At 39.4% G+C, this 26,873-nt stretch overlaps 1 protein-coding gene across 1 annotated transcript in view; it reads left to right on the top strand.

Annotated features, from left to right (window-relative positions):
• The window catches only part of LOC115221417 (neuralized-like protein 2), a 31,349-nt gene extending 5,424 nt beyond the window's left edge, over window positions 1–25,925 (top strand). The window contains exons 2-3 of the mRNA XM_029791599.2: window positions 9,517–10,204; window positions 25,100–25,925. Of these exons, the coding sequence (XP_029647459.1) occupies window positions 9,517–10,204; window positions 25,100–25,215 (804 nt within the window). The 3' untranslated portion in view covers window positions 25,216–25,925. The remainder of the gene's footprint in view (window positions 1–9,516; window positions 10,205–25,099) is intronic.
• Window positions 25,926–26,873: the final 948 nt, after the last annotated feature.

The following is a 26,873-nucleotide window of genomic DNA, read 5'->3' as shown; positions in this document are numbered from 1 at the left end:
ATGGAAAACGGACGTTAAATGATGATGATGTTATAATGTGAATATTTAATATTTAGTAGACATGCCCTTTGCATTTTTCAATGCAAGGACCCTATTAGGCATGTTACTGACCAGATGGTGAATATTCTCTTGTGAAATTTCTTGCCCAGTTTCATTCAATAATCTCAAAAGACCTGGCTTTGAAGATGCTTTCTTGTTCTTTTTATGAAGTGCCCTGTCCATTATGTCCCAGAAGTGTTCAATAGGGTTCAAATCTGGTGACTGGCTCATTTTAGTTGTGTGACAAGGAGCCCCATCTTCCATAAATAAAGAGTTCTTTTTAATCATTTCAGCATGGACAAGTTTGGAAGGAGTCCTTTCTTCAGTATGGACACATATTTGTCTGAGTTTATGTTTCTCTCACACTCCACCAGCTCTGATCAACCATTGCTCCCAATTGCTCCCCAGACCATCACAGAATAGCTGCCATATTTCATTGTTGGCTACAATCTTTTCACATCAAATTCTTGATCACAGAATCTCCAGACCCACACTCGCTCTCTCCTTCTGACTGGGTAACCACATATCTCCTCTACAGCAAGACACCTGTTTCTATCCCTCTGTCAAACTCTAACCTCCCATCACCTGGCACAAGACCACATGCTCCCAATGCCCCACCCTCTCGAAAGATTTTTTGTTATGTGAGATTCTTGATGACCCTGCCAGTGCATCCATCCACACTGTAAGGTGGCTGGTGTTAGGAAGGGCATCCAGCTGCAAAACAATAAAGGCTGGTGCAATCTGCCTAATCAGCCCCTGTCAAACTGACCAACCTATATGCAGCATTGAAAACGGATATTAAGTGATGATGATATATACTATGTACATTATTTACATTTGATGGATATTTGTCCTCATCGTGGCCGTTGCCAGCCTCGCCTGGCCCCCGTACCGGTGGCACGTAAAAAGCACCATCCGATCGTGGCCGTTGCCAGCCTCGCCTGGCCCCCGTGCCGGTGGCACGTAAGAAGCACCATCCGATTGTGGCCGTTGCCAGCCTCGTCTGGCCCCTGTGCTGGTGGCACATAAAAAGCACCATCCGTCCGTGGCCGTTTGCCAGCTCCGTCTGGCACCTGTGCGGGTGGCACATAAAAAGCACTCACGGAGTGGTTGGCGTTAGGAAGGGCATCCAGCCATAGAAACACTGCCAGATCAGACTGGGCCTGATGCAGCCTTCTGGCTTCACAGACCCCAGTTGAACCGTCCAACCCATGCTAGCATGGAAAGCGGACGCTAAACGAAATGATGAAATGGTGTAGTGGTTAAGAGCATGGGCTACTAACCCCAAGATTCCAAGTTTGATTTCAGGCAGTGACCTGAATAATAATAATCATATCAATGCCCTGATGCAGCACCAGGCATCTCCTTTGCCAAACCACTAAGTTATGGGGACATAAACACCCCAACACCAGTTGTCAAGTGATGATGGGGGACAGATAAACAGACAGACAGACACACACATATATACATACGACAGGCCTCTTTCAGTTTCCGTCTACCAAATCCACTCACAAGGCTTTGGTTGGCCTGAGGCTATAGTAGAAGATGCTTGTCCAAGATGCCAAACAGTGGGACTGAACTTCCATTCGGTTGAGAAGCAAGCTTCTTGTTTCTTTATTGCCCACAAGAGGTTAAACATAGAGGAGACAAACAAGGAGAGACAAAGTGATTAAGTTGATTACGTCGATGCCAGTGCGTAACTGGTGCTTAATTTATCGAGCCCTGAAAGGATGAAAGGCAAAGTTAACCTCAGCGGAATTTGAACTCAGAACGTAAAGGCAGACGAAATACCTATTTCTTTACTACCTACAAGGGGCTAAACACAGAGGGAACAAACAAGGACAGACAAACGGATTAAGTCGATTATATCAACCCCAGTGTGTAACTGGTACTTATTTAATCAACCCCGGAAGTTGACCTCAGTGGAATTTGAACTCAGAACATAGTGGCAGACAAAATACCACTAAGCATCTCGCCCAGCGCGCTAACGTTTCTGCCAGCTCGCCGACTTCTTACCACACAGCTATGCTTGTGCCTATATATGTGTATGTGTGTGTGTGTTTGTAAATGATAGGATGGCGTGGAATAGCTTTTGTATTGTAGAGAGATTATTGTCCATTGGTCAGTTACTGCCTTGGAGATGATATAACTCAGTGACAACAGATGGTGTATTTAAACTTTCCACATATTAAAGCAGGCAGGGTGTTAATATCAAATAGTCATTGGTGTGTGATGGTTGGCACACATGTTCCTGGTGTATCTGCTACATTATAGAATTATAGCAATAGAGGGTAGCAATCTCTGTATATGCATTATGCATAGATATAGCCCAGCCTAGGGTGATATGTTGAGGTTATCAGGGGACAATATCTTGAAATACATCAAGAATATGTATCTCCTTTATTTCTTTATTGCCAACAAGGGGCTAAACTTAGAGGGGACAAACAAGGACAAAGGGATTAAGTCGATTACATCGACCCCAGTGTGTAACTGGTACTTAATTTATCGACCCCAAAAGGATGCAAGGCAAAGTCGACCTCGGGGGAATTTGAACTCAGAACGTAACGGCAGACAAAATACCGCTAAGCATTTCGCCCGGTGTGCTAATGTTTCAGCCAGCTCGCCACCTTTTGGGTTCAGATTCTGTGAATTCCTTCAATAGATTTATTGATGACGTGACTTGTGGTTTGAATTTCGTTTTTGCTTATATTGATGACTCACTAATTGTCAGTTCTTCAGAATCAGTTTAGGAACATCATCTCATTCAACTCCTTACTAGATTAGCTCGTTATGTCATGGTCATTGGCCTTAGTAATTGTCTTTTTTGATGTTTAATCTTCAACCTGCTCTTTTAGGCCACATCATTGATAGCAACAATATTTGCCTTTTAATGGAAAAAGGGAATGTAATTGTGCAGATTTTAGTTCCCACTTCATTTTAAAAATTGCATGACTTCCTTTGTCCAGTGAATTTCTACAGACATTTTGGTCTAAACTGTACTGAAACCGACTTAACAGTTTTTTACGTTTTTTACGAATTGTCCTAAAATCAGAAAGAGAGGTGGCACGTAAAAAGCCCCTACTACACTCTTGGAGTGGAAGGGCATCCAGTTGTAGAAATCGTGCCAAATCAGATTAGAACCTGATGCAGCTCCCTAGCTTACCAGTTTGCAGTCAAACCATCCAACCTATACCTATTTCTTTACTACCCACAAGGGGCTAAACACAGAGAGGATAAACAAGGACAGACAAACGGATTAAGTCGATTATATCGACCCCAGTTCGTAACTGGTACTTATTTAATCGACCCCGAAAGGATGAAAGGCAAAGTCGACCTCGGCGGAATTTGAACTCAGAACGTAACGGCAGACGAAATACAGCTACGCATTTTGTCCGGCGTGCTAACGTTTCTGCCAGTTCGCCGCCATGGGCAACTTTGCCTTTCATCCTTTCAGGGTCGATAAAATAAGTACCAGTTGAGGTAGGAGGTGCTACGAAAGGGGTCTCAGGTAGTAGCATCCCTGCCTTTCTGAGCTAGTTTTCCACCACATTTCTTAACAACCTATACCATCCAAACCATACCAGCATGGAAAAATGGACTTTAAATGATGATGATAAAAAAAAAACTTCTAACAGCAGAAGACTTATGTTTGTTTAACAAAATTAGAGAGAAATTATCAAAGGTCACTTTATTAACTTACTCGATACCAGTTGCACCCCTTTCTTTGTGAGTGGATATTTCTGACATGGGAATTGCTGGTGTTTTAGAACAGACATTGCCATAGACAATATATATGACTGAACACATCATAACATGCTGAAATCTCCAACTACCATATATCCAGGAAAGATCAAAGTCGTGCCATAATGAGTCTCTGCTAGAGTATAACCTAAAGTCTGCAGTAACTGACAGTCTGTTGGTCAGTATAACTACCAACTTGCTGGCTTATATGCTGCTGATAATTCCTGGTCAAAAAGTATTACATCTGTTCTAGAACACCAGCAATTCCCATGTCAGAAACATCTACTCACAAAGAAAGGGGTGCAGCTGGTATCGAGTGAGTTAATAAAGAGGCCTTTGATAATTTCTTTTTAATTTTCTTAAATGAACATAAGTCTTCTGCTGTTAGAAGAGTTTTCTCATCATCATCATCGTTTAACGTCCGTTTTCCGCGCTTGCACGGGTTGGACGGTTCGACTGGGCTCTGGGAAGCCAGGGGCTGCTCCAGGCTCCAGTCTGATCTGGCAGAGTGTCTACGGCTGGATGCCCTTCCTAACGCCAACCAATCCGCGAGTGTAGTGTGTGCTTTTTACGTGCCACCTGCACAGGTGCCGGGAGGGGTCTGGCATTGTCCACGATCGGTTGGAGCTTTTAACGTGCCAGCAGCACGGAAGCCAGCCAAGGTGGCGCTGGCAATGTTCGGATGGTGCTTTTTATGTGCCACCGAGTCCATTTTCCATGCTTGTATGGGTTGGATGGTTTGACTGCAAACTTGTGTAACAAAATTTCCTAGGGGAGTTCTAATATGGTGAACTTTTGCTCTTTGACAAGATATACAATTACTAACCCATTGATGAACATTCCCATTTGCAGTTGGCCAAATGAGATGAGTTGAAATGAGTTTTTGCTGATGCTGCTACTCATATATATGATAAACTGTGAAGAACTGGTGTAACAAAAACGATTCTTGCTTAACATTCTGTGGTAAATGCATTAATAGATCATTTCCATTGCCTGCATAAAATATCATCCAAAGCACATTGGTAACACATAGATGGTTAGAATATCTGCCTCATTATACTGACAATCAGACTGTCAGTTACTGCAGACCTTAGATTATATTCTAGCAGAGACACTTTATGGCACGACATTGATCTTTCCTGGACATATGGTAGTGGGAGATTTCAACATGTTATAATGTGTAGTAAAGATTGTTTGCCAACATAACATGGCAGTCCAGGTCTAGGATGAACGTTGCTGTAATTTAACCCCAGGACACATCGTCTCCAGCTGGCTATATGACACGATCTGTGTCCTTGTATTGTCTCCTGGGACTAAATTACAGCAACGTTAGTCCTAAACCAGGACTACCATGTTATGTTGGCAAACAATCTTTACTACAAAGCACTGTTGCTGAATATCTCATGTGAGATTTAAAGATAGTAATTTTCTATTGTTATGTCATATACATTGTCTATTCTTTGTATCCAGTTCTGGCACTGACTTGGCTATTAGAGCAAGGTTATCAGCATAGAGGAACTCTCAGGAGCAGCCTGTCTTGAATTCCTCTGTTATTGCCTGGAGGACTATAATGAATAAGAGGGGGCTGAGGACTGATCCTTGATGAATCCCTTCTTCTACTTGGAATTCTTCACTATACTCGTTGCCAACCCTCACCTTACCATATGTCTGAGTTAGCAAAATTACTGCCCTGACAGCAAGCGTTTAAGACTTACATTCCGCTTGACATCACTATGTAGACTCATGTTTTTGTCTTTAACAATGTTGAGCAAAATCCTCCGGTGTACATCATACAAAAGAGATGGTCAGCATTGATAGGATTAAAAAGATTTTTAAAAAAAACAAAGCAAGAGTGACTGTGTGGTAAGTAGCTTGCTAACCAGCCACATGGTTCCGGGTTCAGTCCCACTGCGTGGCACCTTGGGCAAGTGTCTTCTACTATAACCTCGGGCCGACCAAAGCCTTGTGAGTGGATTTGGTAGACGGAAACTGAAAGAAGGCCGCCGTATATATGTATATATATATGTGTGTGTGTGTTTGTCCCCCTGCTTGACAACCGATGCTGGTGTGTTTATGTCCCCGTCACTTAGCGGTTCGGCAAAAGAGACCGATAGAATAAGTACTGGGCTTACAAAAAGTATAAGTCCTGGGGTCGAGTTGCTCGATTACAGGCGGTGCTCCAGCATGGCCATAGTCAAATGACTGAAACAAGTAAAAGAGTAAAAGAGAGTAAAGAGTTATATTGATGCAAATACAGCTAACACAGAAATCATCACACACCACATCAAATTCACATATACATACATGGACACCTTTGGCGCAGAATGTAGCAGGAAGATAATTGGCCTGCTATATACAGGCACATGTATAATGTGTTATTGTTCCCATACTTCATCAATAAACTACTATATACTTTTTTACTCTTTTACTTGTTTCAGTCATTTGACTGCGGCCATGCTGGAGCACCGCCTTTAGTCGAGCAAATCGACCCTGGGACTTATTCTTTGTAAGCCCAGTACTTATACTATCAGTCTCTTTTGCCGAACCGCTAAGTGACGGCAACGTAAACACACCAGCATCGGTTGTCAAGCAATGCTAAAGGGACAAACACAAACACACATATACATATATTCGACAGGCTTCTTTCAGTTTCCGTCTACCAAATCCACTCACAAGGCATTGGTCGGCCTGAGGCTATAGCAGAAGACACTTGCCCAAGATGCCACGCAGTGGGACTGAACCCGGAACCATGCGGTTGGTATGCATGCCAAAACTATGATGATTCTGGTTTTCATGGCTAACGAGGGGATTTCCATGTTTAACATTCTTTTCTCCATTTCCATTTATCATTTCTTTGTTCCATTCCATTTTTTCTTTATTATGTGTAATACTATATTTCTGTGCTATAATAATTTGGGAGTGGCTGTGTGGTAAGTAGCTTGCTTACCAACCGCATGGTTCCGGGTTCAGTCCCACTGCGTGGCACCTTGGGCAAGTGTCTTCTACTATAGCCTCGGGTTAGGGTTAGGGTTGTGAGTGGTTTTTGTAGACGGAAACTGAAAGAAGCCCATTGTATATATATATGTATGTGTGTGTATATGTTTGTGTGTCTGTGTTTGTCACCCCAACATCACTTGACAACTGATGCTGGTGTGTTTACGTCCCCGTAACTTAGCGGTCTGGCAAAAGAAACCAATAGAATAAGTACTGGGCTTACAAAGAATAAGTCCTGGGGTCGATGCGCTCGACTAAAGGCAGTGCTCCAGCATGGCAAGAATCAAATGACTGAAACACGAGCATACCTCGGAATATTTTCATCTCTGTATACACTGGGAACATTTTGCTTTTATGTCTTTCTGCATTTACTTTTGTTGTTCTAACTGCTAATTTCTTTTTTTTTTTTTTTTTTTTTTACTACATGTAAATATAGTTTTGTTTTATAACATGTTATAAAAAAAATCACTGCTGAGTTTTGAACCATAGCCCACAGGCTATATGGTGATACACTATATCACTATAAAAGCAATGTGTCACCATAAAATGCATTAATACTCATGCAAATACGCCTTAATCAATCTGCACTTGTTGACTTGTCACTATTGATGTGGGCAACTTCAAAGGAAGTAGTTGAGTTTTCTTGCCAAATAGTTTGATCAGAGGTTCTGCAGATTTTGGTTTATGCTGAGTTCAATCTCAGACTAGTGCCACTCAGCATTCCACAAAAAATTATGCCACTTTGCTATGTGAGATGGTCTTGCACTCTTTTCATATTTCTGAGATGAGATGTTTGAGGGCTGTGTCCACTGCTTACACCGGGTGCATCGTATGGAGTTTCTACCCACGCCTTGTCTACAGATCGAGCAGGGCCATCTACCTGAAATGGGTTATGATTTGACAGCCTTCTTACTTACGCAGACTTTGGTTTTGGCTAGGTTAACTCTAAGGCCCTTCAATTCTAGACCTTGCTTCCACACCTTAAATTTTGTCTCCAGTTCTAACACTGACTGGGCTATTAGAGCAAGGTTATCAGCATAGAGGAACTCCCAGGGGCAGCCTGTCTTGAATTCCTCTGTATTGCCTGGAGGACTATAATGAATAAGAGGGTGCTGAGGACTGATCCTTGCTGAACCCCTACTTCTACTCGGAATTCTTCACTATACTCGTTGCCAACCCTCATCTTACTGACAACGTCCCTGTACAGAGATTTCTATCTACCAAATTCACTGACAAGACTTTGGTCAGCCTGAAAGTATAGTAGAAGACACTTGTTCTTGGTGTACCATGCAGTGGAATTGAACCTGGAACCATTGTGGTTGAGAAGCAAGCTTCTTACCACACAGCCATGTAAAGATTGTTTGTTTCTTTTAAATTGGAAAAAAAAAACATGGCTTTGGGACAATGACAGTACAGGGTTGATAACCCTGCTCTTTCTTTAAATTCTACTTTTAACTATAGTAGTTTGGTGGAAAGCAGCAAACTGGCAGAAACTTTAGCATGCCACAAAATACTTGATGGCATTTTGTCCATTCTGAGTTCAAATTCCACCATGGGCAACTTTGTCTTTCATCCTTTCAGGGTCGATAAAATAAGTACCAGTTGAGGTAGGAGGTGCTACGAAAGGGGTCTCAGGTAGTAGCATGCCTGCCTGCCTTCCTGAGCTAGTTTTCCACCACATTTCTTAACAATCATGGTAGAGGCCTTGGTCTCGGGACCACTCATGTCTAGAAACTGAGGTTGGGAGTAAGCAAGGGCATGCTCCCTGTAAAAAATCCAGCTCCAAAAAAGCCTCATGCTAGCATGGGAGAATGGGCACCAGCCAGCCCAAAGGTTGGTGTGGGCTGCACCTGCCTGCCTCAGTTGCTATGGCATTGAGGTAGATCTGACCACCCCTGTTAATGGGGACAAAACCGGGATTTAAAACACTGGATGATGATGATGATGAGCATTGGGGTTGATATAATCAACCTGCCCTCATTGTACCCAAAATTCAGGCCTTGTGCCTAAAGTGGAAAGGGATTATGGCAGTTTATTCTTTTTAATAAAATGTATTTCTCTTGAAGTCACATTTTTGTTTCATTTGGTACTTAACCCTTTAGCATTTAATCTGGCCATATCTGGCCCAAATATTCTACCCGTTTTATGTTCAAACTGGCCAGATCTGGCCCCTCACACTTATCCTACAATATCATAAAAAAAAACTATCAGGCGTAGGAGTGGCAGTGTGGTAAGTAGCTTGCTTACGAACCACATGGTTCTGGGTTCAGTCCCACTGTGTGGCACCTTGGGCAAGTGTCTTCTACTATAGCCTCGGGCTGAGCAAAGCCTTGTGAGTGGATTTGGTAGATGGAAACTGAAAGAAGCCCGTCATATATATGTATATATATATATATGTGTGTGTCTATGTTTGTTCCCCCAACATCGCTTGACAACGGATGCTGGTGTGTTTACGTCCCCGTAACTTAGCTGTTCAGCAAAAGAGACTGATAGAATAAGTACAAGGCTTACAAAGAATAAGTCCTGGGGTCGATTTGCTCGACTAAAGGTGGTGCTCCAGCATGGTCACAGTCAAATGACTGACACAAGTAAAAGAGTCCAGGAACTTTTTAATACCATCTCGTACATTTGATTGTTAAAGGGTTAATGTAAAGAATTCCACTGTGTTGTTTTTTTTTTCCTTTTATTTCATTTTGATGTATTTAAATAATGCTAATTTTTCTTTTTGTTTTTTACTTTCAGGTTCAAAAAATGCCTCCAACTCGATTTCATCCCTATCATGGGGAAAATATTCAATTATTTCATGAAAATCTGGTGGCTTACCGTAAAACTAGTTTTGCCCATGCACTGACATTTAGTGAAGAACCTCTAAAACCAGGAGAGATCTTCCTTGTGGAAATTGAAAAGACAGAGCGTGGATGGAGTGGTCACCTACGTATTGGTCTAACACAATTCGATCCACGTAACCATTTCAAATTACCGCAGTATGCTCTACCGGATCTTGCTAACATGGGCAAATCATGGATCTATGCTGTGAATAAATCTCACAATCGTATTTTCACTGGGAACATTGAAATTGATGAGGATCAATCTACCGAACCATACCAACCTGTTGTGGGAAACGAAGACTTAATTCAAACTCCGCGTGGTACTTTTAGTCGTAGCCTTCTGTTACCCGTACGGTTCCCTATGGAGCGTAAAAATGGCTATTGTATTCCAAAAAAGGGAAGTATCTTGCCGACTGATGTTGGCAGTCGAATAGGTATCATGTATGTAGTAAATGATGACCGCGCTGAGATGCATTTTATTATCAATGGACTGGATCAAGGACCTTGTGCCAAAAATATACCATATCAAGATGGTCCTTTATATGCCATAGTTGATGTTTATGGCACAACTAAACAAGTACGGATAATTCAACTCTATGGAGGTTTGTACATTTTTACCGGATAAGCAATCACTGAGTTGTTGTTTGTTGCTAACGAATTCTTTAAAATGTTTTGGTTTTTGTACTTTCAAAATGGTGAATTTATGTTGCATTTGTAATTAATTCCAGGTACAGTGACTGGTAATTTAAAACTTTGAAGCAATGTGTCTGAAAACAAAATCAGTATGTTATTCAAGAAACTAAAAATTTATTTTTATTGGTTGTGTATGTGTGTGTGTGTATATATATATATATATATATATATCATGCTTGCGAAGACATGTTGGGGCAAGTGAAATCGAAATCCTATGACTGGCACCCGGCAGATGCCAGGACCCCTGGACTGGTGGTACGTAAAAAGCACTATCCAACTCATGGCCGATGCCAGCGCCGCCTCGACTGGCTTCCGTGCCGGTGGCACGTAAAATGCACCAATCTGACCGTGGCCGTTGCCAGCCTCACCTGGCACCTGTGCAGGTGGCACGTAAAAAGCACCCACTACACTCACGGAGTGGTTGGCGTTAGGAAGGGCATCCAGCTGTAGAAACATTGCCAGATAAGACTGGCGCCTGGTGCAGCCTTCTGGCTTCCCAGATCCCTGGTCGAACCGTCCAACCCATGCTAGCATGGAGAACGGACGTTAAACGATGATGATGATGATGATATATATCATATTAGGGAGTATAACTCCAAACTTACAGGGAAAAATTCAATTTAGCATTAAATCAAATTTCACAATATAAATATATAATATATATATAAATTAGAGAAAAAACACTATTATGTAATTCAAACAAGGATAGACATAAACCATATATAGAAAAATAAAATATATTATAAAACATATAACTAAATCACAAAAAGTACCAAAAAATGAATAAACATATATATTATATATATTATATAATGTTTATTCATTTTTTTTTGTACTTTTTGTGATCTAGATATATGTTTTATATTTTATTTTTTCTTTATGATTTGGTTTCTGTCTGTCATTGTTTGAATTACATAATAGTGGTTTTTCTCTAATTTATATATATATATATATATATATATATATATATAGATAGATTGATAGATGTGTGTGTATGTCTGTGTGAATGCATGTATGTTTGTATGTACACATGTATGTGTCATCATCATTTAACATCTGCTTTCCATGCTAGCATGAGTTGGAAGGTTTAACTGAGGACTGGTGAGCCAGAGGCTGAATCTGATCTGGCAAAGTTTCTACAGCTTGATGCCCTTCCTAACGCCAAACACTCCGAGAGTCTAGTGGGTGCTTTTTATGTGACACGGGCATAAGGGCCAGTCAGGCGGTTCTAGCAATGACCACGTTCAAAAGGTGTTTTTTACGTACTACCTGCATGGGAGCCAGTCCAGTGGCACTGGCAACGACCACGGTCGAACGTTGTTTTTAACATGCCACTGGCACATGTGCCAGTAGGGCGACTCTGGCAATGATCATGCTCAAATAGTGCTTTTCACATGCCACTGGCATGGGAGCCGATCTGTGTCCCTGGCAATGATCCCGCTCATATGTGCTTTTAACCTTCATATGTGTGTATGTATATTGTATGCATGTATGTGTGTGTGTGTGTATATATATATATAATTTGAGGGAATATTATTCCTAACTTACAGAGAAAAATTCAATTTAGAAATACTAAATCAAATTTCACAAAATATGATATATATATAAAAATTAGAAAAAACCCACCTTTTATCAATTCAAAATGAACAATTAAATTACACCATCTAGAAAATTACATTTAATAGAAATATTAAAAATAAAATAACAATAATATACCGATGATTAAGTAAATTGCAAAATTATAAATAAAACGTATATATTTGATATATATCATCATCATCGATTAGCGTCCGCTTTCCATGCTAGCATGGGTTGGACGGTTCGACTGGGGCTCTGGGAAGCCCGAAGGCTGCACCAGGCCAGTCAGATCTGGCAGTGTTTCTACAGCTGGATGCCCTTCCTAATGCCAACCACTCCGTGAGTTTAGTGGGTGCTTTTTATGTGCCACCGACACAGGTGCCAGGCGAGACTGGCACGGCCACGATCGGATGGTGTTTGTTACGTGCCACCAGCACTGACGCCAGTCGATGCGGTACTGGCTACGGCCACGTTCGGATGGTTTTCTTATGTGCCACCGGCACTGGTACCACAAACAAAATCTCTACGACACAGTTCTGATCTCCACTTAAAAGTTATTATATGATCAGTGGGGGGTAATGTATTTAAAATACCCTCATACATAGCTATTAATTTATTCACTGCAAGAAAGAAAAATCAAATTTTACTGAAATCTTAATTTTCAGAAAATAAAACAAAATTTCATCCCAGCAATAATTCATTAAGGAAAACTTACTGTGTAAAAAGCAACACCATCATTTTGATGCATTGATAGGCTCTCTTTTGATAATGATTTTTAGACCGTTGAATGGTATCAAATAAGCCATCTCTATCATCAGGAATACCTTTAAGTGCATTGGTGTAATTTAATTGTTCATTTTGAATTGATAAAAGGTGTTTTTTTTCTAATTTATATATATATATATATATATATATATATATATGTAAATTAAGAAAAAAATGGAGAAAAGTGGATACTTGGTTAATTTTATCTGTATCATGATGAAATAAGTAATACATATAAGATTTCTTTTATTAACTTTACACATTCTTGGACAGTTTATCCATATATATTGCAGAACTTTCTTTCAATATAGTTGATAACACCAGGTGATATCCGAATTTTAAAAAAAATCCCTTACAAGGAAATTACATACTCAATACCTTAATATATATAAAATTATAATTTAAGGTATCTAAGAGATACCACCACGCTGGAAATAGCAGTCAAAACTTGGCTCTGTGGTTTTAGAGTCAAGTTTTGACTGCTATTTCCAGCATGGTGGTATCTCTTAGATACACTAAATTATAATTTTAATAATAATTATTACCTTTGAAGGTTTTTATTCCCATGCTGGACACCTGATAAGATCGGTATTTAAATATTGATCTTATCCTTATTTATATAAATTTATATATATATCATCCTCATCATCATCCTCATTTAACGTCCGCTTTCCATGCTAGCATGGGTTGGACGGTTCAACTGGAGTCTGGGGAGCCCGAAGGCTGCACCAGGCCAGTCAGATCTGGCAGTGTTTCTACAGCTGGATGCCCTTCCTAACGCCATATATGTATGTATGTGTGTTGTGTGTGGTGTATATGTATATTGTATTCTTTTATTCTTTTAATTGTTTCAGTCATTTGACTGTGGCCATGCTGGAGCACTGCCTTTAGTCGAACAAATCAACCCCAGGACTTATTCTTTGTAAGCCTAGCACTTATTCTTCTGTCAGAATCTTCTGCCAACCTGCAAAGTTACGGGGATGTAAACACACCAACATCGGTTGTCGAGCAATGGTAGTGGTGGGGGCTTACACAGACACACAATTTTATGTATGTATGTATGTGTATATATATATATATATATATATTATATATATATATATATATATATGTAAATTAAGAAAAAATGGAGAAAGTGGATACTTGGTTAATTTTATCTGTATCATGATGAAATAAGTAATACATATAAGATTTCTTTTATTACTTTACACATTCTTGGACAGTTTATCCATATATATTGCAGAACTTTCTTTCAATATAGTTGATAACACCAGGTGATATCCGAATTTTAAAAAAAATCCCTTACAAGGAAATTACATACTCAATACCTTAATATATATAAAATTATAATTTAAGGTATCTAAGAGATACCACCACGCTGGAAATAGCAGTCAAAACTTGGCTCTGTGGTTTTAGAGTCAAGTTTTGACTGCTATTTCCAGCATGGTGGTATCTCTTAGATACACTAAATTATAATTTTAATAATAATTATTACCTTTGAAGGTTTTTATTCCCATGCTGGACACCTGATAAGATCGGTATTTAAATATTGATCTTATCCTTATTTATATAAATTTATATATATATATCATCCTCATCATCATCCTCATTTAACGTCCGCTTTCCATGCTAGCATGGGTTGGACGGTTCAACTGGAGTCTGGGGAGCCCGAAGGCTGCACCAGGCCAGTCAGATCTGGCAGTGTTTCTACAGCTGGATGCCCTTCCTAACGCCATATATGTATGTATGTGTGTTTGTGTGTGTGTATATGTATATTGTATTCTTTTATTCTTTTAATTGTTTCAGTCATTTGACTGTGGCCATGCTGGAGCACTGCCTTTAGTCGAACAAATCAACCCCAGGACTTATTCTTTGTAAGCCTAGCACTTATTCTTCTGTCAGAATCTTCTGCCAACCTGCAAAGTTACGGGGATGTAAACACACCAACATCGGTTGTCGAGCAATGGTAGTGGTGGGGGCTTACACAGACACACAATTTTATGTATGTATGTATGTGTATATATATATATATATATATATATATATATATATGACAGGTTTCTTTCCGTTTCCCTCTACTAAATCCACTCACAAAGTTTTGGTCGGACTGAGGGTGTAGCTGAAGACACTTGCCCAAGGTACCATGCAGTGGGACTGAACCCAGAACCATATGGTTGGGAACCAAGCTTCTTAACACACAGACACTCCTGCAAGCATGCATGTATATACATATATATATATATATGTGTGTGCGTGTGTGTGTTATACAATAAATCCTAAAATAATCTTTAGAACAAAGTTTTTTAAAAGCCGTTTTAGAGATATTAGTCGATATAGGTATAGGAGTGGCTTACCAACACATGGTTCCGGGTTCAGTTCCACTATGTGGCACCTTGGGCAAGTGTCTTCTACTATAGCCTCGGGCTGACAAAAGCCTGTGGGTGGATTTGGTTGACGGAAACTGAAAGAAGCCTGTCGTGTATATGTATATATATATCTGTATGTATATGTGTATTCATTTGTGTGTCTGTGTTTGTCTCTCCAACATCGCTTGACAACCAGTGCTGGTGTGTTTATGTCCCTGTAACTTAGCGGTTCGGCAAAAGAGACCGATAGAATAAGTACTATGCTTACAAAGAATAAGTCCCGGGTTCGATTTGCTCAACTAAAGGCGGTGCTCCAGCATGGCCACAGTCAAATGACTGAAACACATATACACACACACACGCACCCACACACACACACACACACACACACACACACGTGTCATCATTGCACACATACACACACACGCGCACCTGCAGACCTTCACGCACGCACACACCCACACACATTCCTTGTCCTTACCATACTGTCTTTGAAACTCTTCTGTCTTTTAAAAAACATGATTCGGCTACCTTTCAACATGTGACCTTGTAAGCACTGCCAGCAAGTTTTTTTCCTCTGTCTTCCCTTCTCGGGATCTTTCCTTCTCCTTTGTTTCTGATGAAGAGCTCCGCTCGAAACGTTAAACCCTCCTTCTTTCCTTCTTTCCTGAGCGTCTAATAATACTATATTGTTCCACGCCCTCGCGTTGCTGTGTTTTCTTGTTTGGATTAACTTTATATATATATATATGGTTAATCCAAACATGAAAGCACAAAAAAACACAACAACGCGAGGACATGGAACAAATATAGTATTATTGGACGCTCAGGAAAGAAGGAGGGTTTAACGTTTCGAGCGGAGCTCTTTGTCAGAAACATAGGAGAAGGAAAGATCCAGAGAGGGGAAGACAGAGGGAAAAAAATCGCCAACGGTACACACGCGGTCACACACACACACACACACACACACGTGTCATCATTGCACACATACACACACACGCGCACCTGCAGACCTTCACGCACGCACACACCCACACACATTCCTTGTCCTTACCATACTGTCTTTGAAACTCTTCTGTCTTTTAAAAAACATGATTCGGCTACCTTTCAACATGTGACCTTGTAAGCACTGCCAGCAAGTTTTTTTCCTCTGTCTTCCCTTCTCGGGATCTTTCCTTCTCCTTTGTTTCTGATGAAGAGCTCCGCTCGAAACGTTAAACCCTCCTTCTTTCCTTCTTTCCTGAGCGTCTAATAATACTATATTTGTTCCACGCCCTCGCGTTGCTGTGTTTTCTTGTTTGGATTAACTTTATATATATATATATGGTTAATCCAAACATGAAAGCACAAAAAAACACAACAACGCGAGGACATGGAACAAATATAGTATTATTGGACGCTCAGGAAAGAAGGAGGGTTTAACGTTTCGAGCGGAGCTCTTTGTCAGAAACATAGGAGAAGGAAAGATCCAGAGAGGGGAAGACAGAGGGAAAAAAATCGCCAACGGTACACACGCGGTCACACACCACACACACACACACACACACACACACACATATATATATATATATATATATATATATATATACTCACACACACACATATATATACACACACACGCGGTCACATATATATATATATATATATATATGTATATACTCACACACACGATGGGGTGCTGAAAAGTTCCTTGCTTTGGGTAAAAGAAAATACAAGGGGAATGGTTAATTATGATTTTATTCAACATATTCCCCATATTATGGGGATGTAAGCAAACCAACATAGGTTATCAAGTGATGGTGGTAGTGGTGGGACAAACACAAACACACATACACTCACGAACACACATATATGGCAAGCTTCCATACAGTTTCTGTCTACCAGATTCACTCTCAAGGCATGGGTCTGCCCAGGGCTGTAGAAGACACTTGCCCAAGGTGTAATGCAGTAGGACTGAACCCCAAACCCTATGTTTGCAATGTGAACTTCTTAACCATGCTGCCTTATCTGTGTAAGCAAGGTAGCCAAGAAAAGAAAATTCCGGGACATTTTTTTTTCTGTTTCTTTACCCCTTTCCTGGTGACTGTTTTTGGAGAAAATGTTACATTTTCAGACAAATTATTTTTATCAGATGAATTTACACTCTTATCTGATATATCCAAGCTTCTAACAGAAGGTTCGTACTCATTGTCATCTGAGCTTGACATCTCTTTTACTTGTTGCAGTCATTTGACTGTGGCCATGCTGGAGCACTGCCTTTAGTCGAGCAAATTGACTCCAAGACTTATTCTTTGTAAGCCCAGTACTTATTCTATCAGTCTCTTTTGTCAAACTGCTAAGTTATGGGGACATAAACACACCAGCATTGGTTGTCAAGTGATGTTGGGGGGACAAACACAGACACACAAACATATACACACACATACCTATATATACGACGGGCTTCTTTCAGTTTCTGTCTACCAAATCCACTCACAAGGCTTTGGTCGGCCCGAGGCTATAGTAGAAGACATTTGCCCAAGGTGCCACGCTGTGGGACTGAACCCGGAACCATGTGGTTGGTAAGCAAGCTACTTACCACACAGACACTGCTACGCCTAGGATGTAAAAAAAACACATCTGGGCGTAATTTGTAAATAAAAACCAAGAAATCCTGAGAATTGACGTATAAACTCATCAGTGGCTGTTTTTGAAATTCTATGTTTTGGACAAGTTTACTTGTTACACTCTGGAAAAGACATTGGGTGAAGACAACTCATCTTTGCCAGGTAAGGAGTTAAACTGTGGAAGAGCCAATTCTCTGCAACTCACACAGACCTTTTACAGACATACTCCTGTCAAGGTCTTTCGAAATTTCAACCTCATCTCCAAGTGTTTGCGCTTTACACAACAAGCATTCTCTTTATTCATTGGAACCATGGCTAGAGCTAACAGTGAATGAGGGGATGAAAAGACAAAATGGAATACTTTGCCTGTTATCATCGCCATTTAAGGTTCAGTTTCCATGCTGGCATGGGTTAGACAGTTTGACTGGAACTGGTAAACTAAGGAGCTGCTGCACCAGGTTCTAGTCAGATTTAGCATGGTTTCCATGGCTGGATGCCCTTCCTAACACCAACCACTCCAAGGGTGTAATGGGTGTTTTATGTACTACCGTCACGTGTGCCATTCACATGACACTGGCAATAACCACGACTATGATTTCATGGGTGCCATTTATACAACTCCAGTAGGGTGACATCAATAGCCACAACTATGCTTTCATAGGTGCCACTTACATGACCCTGGCAACAGCCATGACTATTACTGACAATGTGTTTAACCCTTTTGTTACTAACCCGGCCAAAACCACTTCTGGCTCTATGGTAAAATGTCTTGTTTTCATAAGTTCTGAATTAAAATGTTCCATCAAACCTTAGTCACAATTTATGTTCCTAACACTAGCTTAATGATAACTAAGTTATTTTACTAAATTCTTTGTTATATTTAAAATAATTGAAAGAAACCCAGAGCATCTCAACAGAAATATGGTAACAAAAGGGTTAAAATATATATAATAGAGAAACCATTCTTAACCCTTTCGATACCAACCTGGCTGAATACACCTCTGGCTCTGTAGTACAAATGTTTTGTTTTCATAAGTTCTGAATTAAAATGTTCCATCAAACCTTAGTCACAATTTATGTTTCTAACACTAGCTTAATGATAACTAAGTTATTTTACTAAATTCTTTGTTATATTTAAAATAATTGAAAGAAACCCAGAGCATCTCAACAGAAATATGGTCACAAAAGGGTTAAAATATATATAATAGAGAAACCATTCTTAACCCTTTCGATACCAACCTGGCTGAAACTACCTCTGGCTCTGAGTGCAAATGTTTTGTTTTCATAAGTTCTGAATTAAAATCTTCCACCAAACTTTAGTCACAATTTATGTTTCTAACATTAACTGAATGCTAACTAAGTTATTTTACTAAATTCTTTGTTATATTTTACATTAATAGAAAGAAACACAGAGCATCTTAAAATAAATACAGTAATGAAAGGGTTAACTAGCTCCCCTTTGGTTACAACAGCAAAGGATCCAGTTGGTCCGATCAACAGAACAGGCTGCTTGCGAAATTAACATACAAGTGGCTGAGTACTCCACAAAAGCATCTGGCTTAGTGGTCAGGGTATTTGGTTTACAATCATAAGGTCATGAGATCAATTCTTGATGACCTTTTGAGTCCTTGAGCAAGACACTTTATTTCACGTTGCTCCAGTCCACTCAGCTGGCAAAATTGAATTATACCTGTAATTCAAAGGTCCAGCCTTGTTACACTCTGTCTCTTGCTGAAGCTCCCAGAGAACTACGTTAAGGTAAGACTAACACCTCGGATTTCAGATTGCAAAATCTCAGAAAAATAGCAAAGGATATGCCTCTGGGTGTTATTAGACTGTGCAAAACTGCAAATATTTCACTAAAATGTGGATATTCTGTCATGTATATATATATATATATATATATATAATATATATATATATATAATATATATTAGGTGCAGGAGTGGCTGTGTGGTAAGTAGCTTGCTAACCAACCACATGGTTCCGGGTTCAGTCCCACTGCGTGGCATCTTGGGCAAGTGTCTTCCGCTATAGCCCCGGGCCGACCAATGCCTTGTGAGTGGATTTGGTAGACGGAAACTGAAAGAAGCCTGTCATATATATGTATATATATATATTTGTGTGTGTGTGTTTGTCCCCCTTGCATTGCTTGACAACCGATGCTGGTGTGTTTGCGTCTCCGTCACTTAGCGGTTCGGCAAAAGAGAACGATGGAATAAGTACTGGGCTTACAAAAGAATAAGTCCTGGGGTCGAGTTTCTCGATTAAAGGCGGTGCTCCAGCATGGTCGCAGTCAAATGACTGAAACAAGTAAAAGAGTATATATATATGTACATAATTATAATTAGGGTTCAGCTAACTGCTTCACCACATACCAAAATTAGAAATAGGAATTAAAAATTCTTTTTCTGCTACTATAAGAATTTCTTATATATTAGCAGAAAAGGAATTTTCAACCCCTATTTCTAATTTCAGTTTGTGGTGAAGCAGTTGACTGGACCCTAATTATAATTATGTGGATAATTTTACCTATAACGGTTATTTTAACGTACCGATCTACTTGGTAAAATAGTTAATTAATTGATTAATTAATTAATTAATTAATTTGATTAATTAATTTTACCCTTCTATTATTAATTTAAAATATATATATAGGCGCAGGAGTGGCTGTGTGGTAAGTAGCTTGCTAACCAACCACATGGTTCTGGGTTCAGTCCCACTGCGTGGCATCTTGGGCAAGTGTCTTCTGCTATAGACCCGGGCCGACTAATGCCTTGTGAGTGGATTTGGTAGACGGAAACTGAAAGAAGCCTGTCGTATATATGTATATATATATATATATATGTGTGTGTGTGTGTGTTTGTCCCACTAGCATTGCTTGACAACCGATGCTGGTGTGTTTACGTCCCCGTCACTTAGCGGTTCGGCAAAAGAGACCGATAGAATAAGTACTGTGCTTACAAAGAATAAGTCCCGGGGTCGATTTGCTCGACTAAAGGCGGTGCTCCAGCATGGCCACAGTCAAATGACAGAAACAAGTCAAAGAGTCATATGTATGTATGTGTCTGTGTTTGTCTCCTCACTATCGCTTGACAGCCAGTGTTGTGTGTTTACGTCTCCGTCACTTAGCGGTTCGGCAAAAGAGACCGAAAGAATAAGTACTAGGTTTACAAAGAATAAGTCCTGGGTTTGATTTGTTTGACTAAAGGCAGTGCTCCAGCAAATGTCTTCTACTATAGCCTCGGGCCGACCAAAGCCTTGTGAATGCATGTGGTAGATGGAAACTGAAAGAAGCCCGTCGTATATATGTATATGTTTGTGTGTCTGTGTTTGTCCCCCCAACATTGCTTGACAACCGATGCTGGTGTGTTTACATCCCCGTAACTTAGTGGTTTGGCAAAAGAGACCGATAGAATAAGTACTAGGTTTACAAAGAATAAGTCCTGGGTTTGATTTGTTTGACTAAAGGCAGTGCTCCAGCATGGCCACAGTCAAATGACTGAAACAAGTAAAAAATAAAAGAATTATCCTTGTGTTAATCAGGCTTTGTTGTAAAGTTGACCATTTCCAGCGGTTTTTTGCGTTTTTCTCAAATTGACATTTCTGATTATGTGCAGCAATCTTTAAGTTTTGATATCTCCAAGAATAATTTATGTAATAGGCTGAAATTTTGCATGTGTATTACCTTGATACTTGCCTAGATGCTGTTCTAGTGTGATTAGATAAACTTCATTTGTTCATCTTCCAGAGACACTTGAATGCTACTACCCAGGGGTCAAAAACGCTTGAACTGCTGCTTATGGCTATGAGCAACCCCGTAACGAAATCTTGGCCAACATCATTTATGTCTTTGATTCAGCATCTAGTCTGTGCCCCAATCTGTTGGCATTCCAAGTTAGAGCATATTATCTTTGTTTGGTTGAAAAATTGACCTAAAATAAGGGTATGTTTGCCTTGTCGGTCATTTTGAATATGTAATTAGGTCATGACTAGAGAATGTGGAAATTTGAATATGTATTTTGGTCGGCTCTAGGCTATAGTAGAAGACACTTGCCCAAGGTGCCACGCAGTGGGACTGAACCCGGAACCATGTGGTTGGTTTGCAAGCTACTTACCAAACAGCCACTCCTACACCTATATCTAATATCTCTAAAACAGCTTTAACAAAACTTTGTTCTAAAGATTATTTTAGGATTTATTTTATAACACACACACACACACACACACATATATATATGTATATACATGCATGCTTGCAGGAGTGGCTGTCTGGTAAGAAGCCTGTTACCCAACCACATGGTTTTGGGGTCAGTGGGACTGAACCCGGAACCATGTAGTTGGTAAGCAAGCTACTTACCATGCAGCCACTCCTGCACCTTTGTTAACCCTTTGATAGAACTCTGTTCTTGATGTATGCCATGTTTGGTTTGCCTAGGTTTTATTCCTGCTGCGTGAGAACATCTTCAATTTAGGAGTCTTTTCCTACACCTGAGGTGTTAGTCTTGCCTTAAGGGTACGCGTGTTTGTAGTAGAGTGCTCAGCCGCTTGCACATTAATTTTTACAAGCAGGCTGTTCAATTGATCAAATTGACTGGAACACAATGTGTGCATTAATCGCAAGTTGATGCAGCAACCTGGAAAATTTGAGATTAAAATTAGGTCAGCTGAAATTTGTGTTGGATTAGGGATGGAACTGGATTAGTGGTTGTCAGATTAATGCTGGACAATCTGCACACTATTTACTATTGTATATTAATTAAGACTTTAGTATATTATTTATTTTATCAGCTGATTTTTATAGTTTTTCCTTGTTTACTCTTTTACTTGTTTCAGTCATTTGACTGCGGCCATGCTGGAGCACCGCCTTTAGTCGAGCAAATCGACCCCGGGACTTATTCTTTGTAAGCCCAATACTTATTCTATCGGTCTCTTTTGCCGAACCGCAGAGTGACGGGGACATAAACACACCAGCATCGGTTGTCAAGCAATGCTAGGGGGACAAACACAGACACACAAACATATACACACACACTTATATATATATATATATATATATATATACACAACGGGCTTCTTTCAGTTTCCGTTTACCAAATCCACTCACAAGGCATTGGTCGGCCCGGGGCTATAGCAGAAGACACTTGCCCAAGATGCCACACAGTGGGACTGAACCTGGAACCATGTGGTTGGTTAGCAAGCTACTTACCACACAGCCACTCCTGCGTTTATATATTTATGTATTTGAATTTAATGATGCTTCATATTTTTTTCTTTTCCCAGCTATAATTCAGACGACACTCTAAATAATGGTGTTTTTAAAGTGCTCATATCTATTTACTAGCAGTATTGCCCGGCATTGCTTGGGTTTCTTTTCTTTTCGACCCTTTAGAATTTGAATGTTTGAAAAGTAAAAATTTTGCATTATGCAGCTTGTTATTCTCTTTAAGTGAACATTTTTCTGATTGAAATACACCGAAAAATGGCAACACAGTAGTAAAAAAAATTGTAAAAAATAGGGATTTTCATAGAAAAAAAAGTACCTTTTTGATGTAAATAATTTTTGGTGTTAACATGGTCCGATTTGAATTTTTTCTTCTATGGAAGGAAGAGCAAGCCTTCTTCTATCATACTCTCAATTTTTGTCAACTTGCACCACAGGGTCTCGGAGGAGATAGTGTTAGTTGAATTCTACCAAACCTGCCATATACAGACAACTTCAGCTTTATATAGATAGATAAATCATAAAGTTTAAAAGATGTAATTCAGAGTAGTCTCTGATAGGAACAACGTCCAGTAAATGATGTTTAAAACTTGATAATGTTGGTTTGTTGTGAGAAGAAAGGTGTTCCTATACTCTTTACTCTTTTACTTGTTTCAGTCATGTGACTGTGGCCATGCTGGAGCACCACCTTTAGTCGAGCAAATCGACCCCAGGACTTATTCTTTGTAAGCCTAGTACTTATTCTATTGGTTCTCTTTTGCCGAACCGCTAAGTTACGGAGACTTAGGCACACCAGCATCGGTTGTCAAGCAATGTTGGGGGGAGACAAACACACACTCAAACATATACACATACATACATACACATATATATATATATATATATATATATATATATATGACGGGCTACTTTCTTTCCGTCCACCAAATCCACTCACAAGGCTTTGGTCGACCCGAGGCTATAGTAGAAGACACTTACCCAAGGTGCCACGCAGTGGGAATGAACCCGGAACCATGAGGTTGGTAAGCAAGCTACTTACCACACAGCCACTCCTACGCCTATTTTCAGTATTTTTTTGTTTTGCTTTTTATTTGTTTGTCATTGGACTACAACCATCCTGGGGGACCACCTTGAAGGGTCCAGTCAAATAAATCAGCCTCGGTATTTATCATTTTTTATTTTTGTTTTTAAGTCTGGTATTTGTACTATTGGTTTCTTTTGACAAATTTGTTAAGTTACAGGAACATAAACAAACCAACACTGGTTGTCAAGTGGTGGGGGACAAACCCAGACACAAGATTACACACACACACACACATACATGAATATGTCATTCAGGTTTCTTTCAGTTTCCATCTTTGGTTGACTTGAATCTAATGTAGAAAGCATTTGCCCCAAGGTGCCATGCAGTGGAACTGAACCTAGTACCATGTGCTTGGGAATCAGACTTCTTACCACACAGCCATGTTTGCATCTATCCCTGTCTTTAACCTTTTCGTTATTGTCTTTATTTTGAGATACTCTGTGTTTCTTTTAATTATTTTAAATATAACAAAGAATTTGGTAAAATAACTTAGTTACCATTCAGCTAGTGTTAGGAACATAAATTGTGACTAAAGTTTGGTGGAAGATTTTAATTCAAAACTTATGAAAACAAGACATTTGTACTACAGAGCCAGACCGGTTTCAGCCGGGTTGGTCATGAAAGGGTTAAATAGCTTTAACTTTGAAAGTGAAAATTTTTATTCTAATTTGGACCAAGAGTGGAACTTTGCATCAGGTAACAAAACCAATGCTTTCAAATGTTCTTTATTATTTTTTCTTTCTTTTGTCAGCCCTTTGTTTTTCTTGTATTTTTAAATTATATACATACAAGTTGAACTGTCTAAAGTCGAAAGACGCCTGTTGTTTTTGTCCTGTTATTATTATTATTATTGTATTTTGTATTTATATTCGTATTACCTTTTGTTTTTTTGTATTTATATTCGTGTAACATCGTCCGTTTTTCTGTCCTTGTTTCATATACATTTGATCCTTTTTCCAAGAAATCTAATGCTCGTAGCTTAGTTTTTCCTTGGGGCTGGCCGAATCGGAGCGATCTCAAGATTAATCAGCCGAAATTGCGAAGATGATCCGGTTCTTGACTGAAGATTAGAGGCTTCGAATGACCCATTTTTTGTGTCGTCTATTTGGATGTTTTGCGTTCTTGTCCCATTTTGTATTTTTATATATATTTTTTATACCTATATATTTGTTTCCTTCCAGTGACATCATTACAGAATGCTTGTCGTGAAATCATCTTACAAATGGTTCGTAAAGAAGATATCGATATATTACCATTACCAACCAAATTAAAGCAGTTTCTGTTATATGAAGTCTGAAGAATACTCGAACAAAGTGTGTGGCTCCTTCTATTGTGTGATATTTGAACATTGCATGAACAGAACATTTGTTTTTGTTTTTTTTTCTCTCCCCCTCACCAAACTTTATCTACCTTTTTTTTCTCGAGGCTAGAATGAAGTTGGAAATAAAAATTCCCACTTTTTTTTTGATTTTTTTTTTTTTTTTTTTTTTTTTTAGACACATCTTGACAACTGTTTATCTGAAACATGTAAGATCCATTGCTGCTGCTAATACTACTGCTAATACCATCTCTAACCTTCCCCCCATTACCCCCCACTTTCAATAAATTTGCTACTAGTTGTGAAAAAAAAAAAGAAATTCTATCAACTAACCCAAACACATTCTTTAATGGACCAGAATTGTTTTGTAGTGAAGACAGTTTTTGTAAGTTACTTTTGGGTTAGTAAATTGATAGCTGTTTTTAGTATTAGAATATAATGTATATATTTTGTACAAGGCAATATCTGTAAGGAATATATATTTTTTATTTATACAGTATTTTTTAATAGTTTATCAGCAAACATGGATTGAAGAACAGAAGAGAAATAAAAGGAAGAACAACTACACTCTAAATATTACTCGAACTCTGATTGAATCTTGGATTGATTAGGATTGGAAAGATAAAACTGCAATTATCTTCTAATGCTAATATCCTTAATTAAAACTCATGCTATTGTTACATCCTCTTCATCTGGGTTTATTATTTTTTTAATTAGAGAAGATTTTATATTTTGCATGTATGTATGTATGTATGTATGTATGTATGTCTACTTGAATTTTCAGGTTATTTTGTTTTAACCCTTCAGCCATATCTGGTCCAAATATTCTCTACATGTTTTTTAGGTTTAACCCTTTAGTGTTCAGATTAATCTGTTAAATGTAATACTTTTTTCACTAAAATTATTTTCAATTAATCATACATTATCTAACAGCTTTGAAGTTTCAATGGTGTGATAGTTTATTCTTAGAATGTCAATGTAGGTTAGGTGTGAGGGGCTGGATATGGCCAGTTTGAATGTAAAACATGTAGGATATTTGGGCCGGATATTGCCGGCTTAAACACCAAAGGGTTAAACTGGGATCACTGCCAGAGCAGCTGCCTGGCTTCCGTGCGGTGGGTACATAAAAAGCACCATTTGAGCATGATTGTTACCAGCGTCGCCTTACTGGCACTTGTGCTGGTGGCACGTCAACAAAACATTCGAGCGAGGTCGTTGCCAGTGCCGCTGGCACGTAAAAAACACCATTTCGAGCATGGCTGTTGCCAGTACAGCCTGACTGGCCCTGGTGCCGGTGGCACGTAGAAGCACCCACTACACTCTTGGAGTGGTTGGCATTTGGAAGGGCATCCAGCTGTAGAAACTCTGCCGAATCAGATTGGAGCCTGGCGCAGCCATCTGGTTCAGTTAAATCGTCCAACCCATGCTAGCATGGAAAGCGGATGTTAAACGATGATGATGATGATGAAACTGGCCAGATCCAGCCTCTCACACTGACCTTACACTGACATGCTTTAATCAAAATCTCAAAGATATGAGATAATGATTGATTAATTAGAAAAATGATTGTGTATAAATATGTGTATAAACATTGGGTGATATGCTGTGATCGAGAAGACCTGTCAAGCCAAATCAAA

Source organism: Octopus sinensis, linkage group LG18, assembly GCF_006345805.1.
Source record: "Octopus sinensis linkage group LG18, ASM634580v1, whole genome shotgun sequence".
NCBI lineage: Eukaryota > Metazoa > Mollusca > Cephalopoda > Octopoda > Octopodidae > Octopus > Octopus sinensis.
The sequence above is the reverse complement of the archived record's forward strand: the minus strand, read 5'-3'. Positions and strand labels throughout refer to the sequence as shown.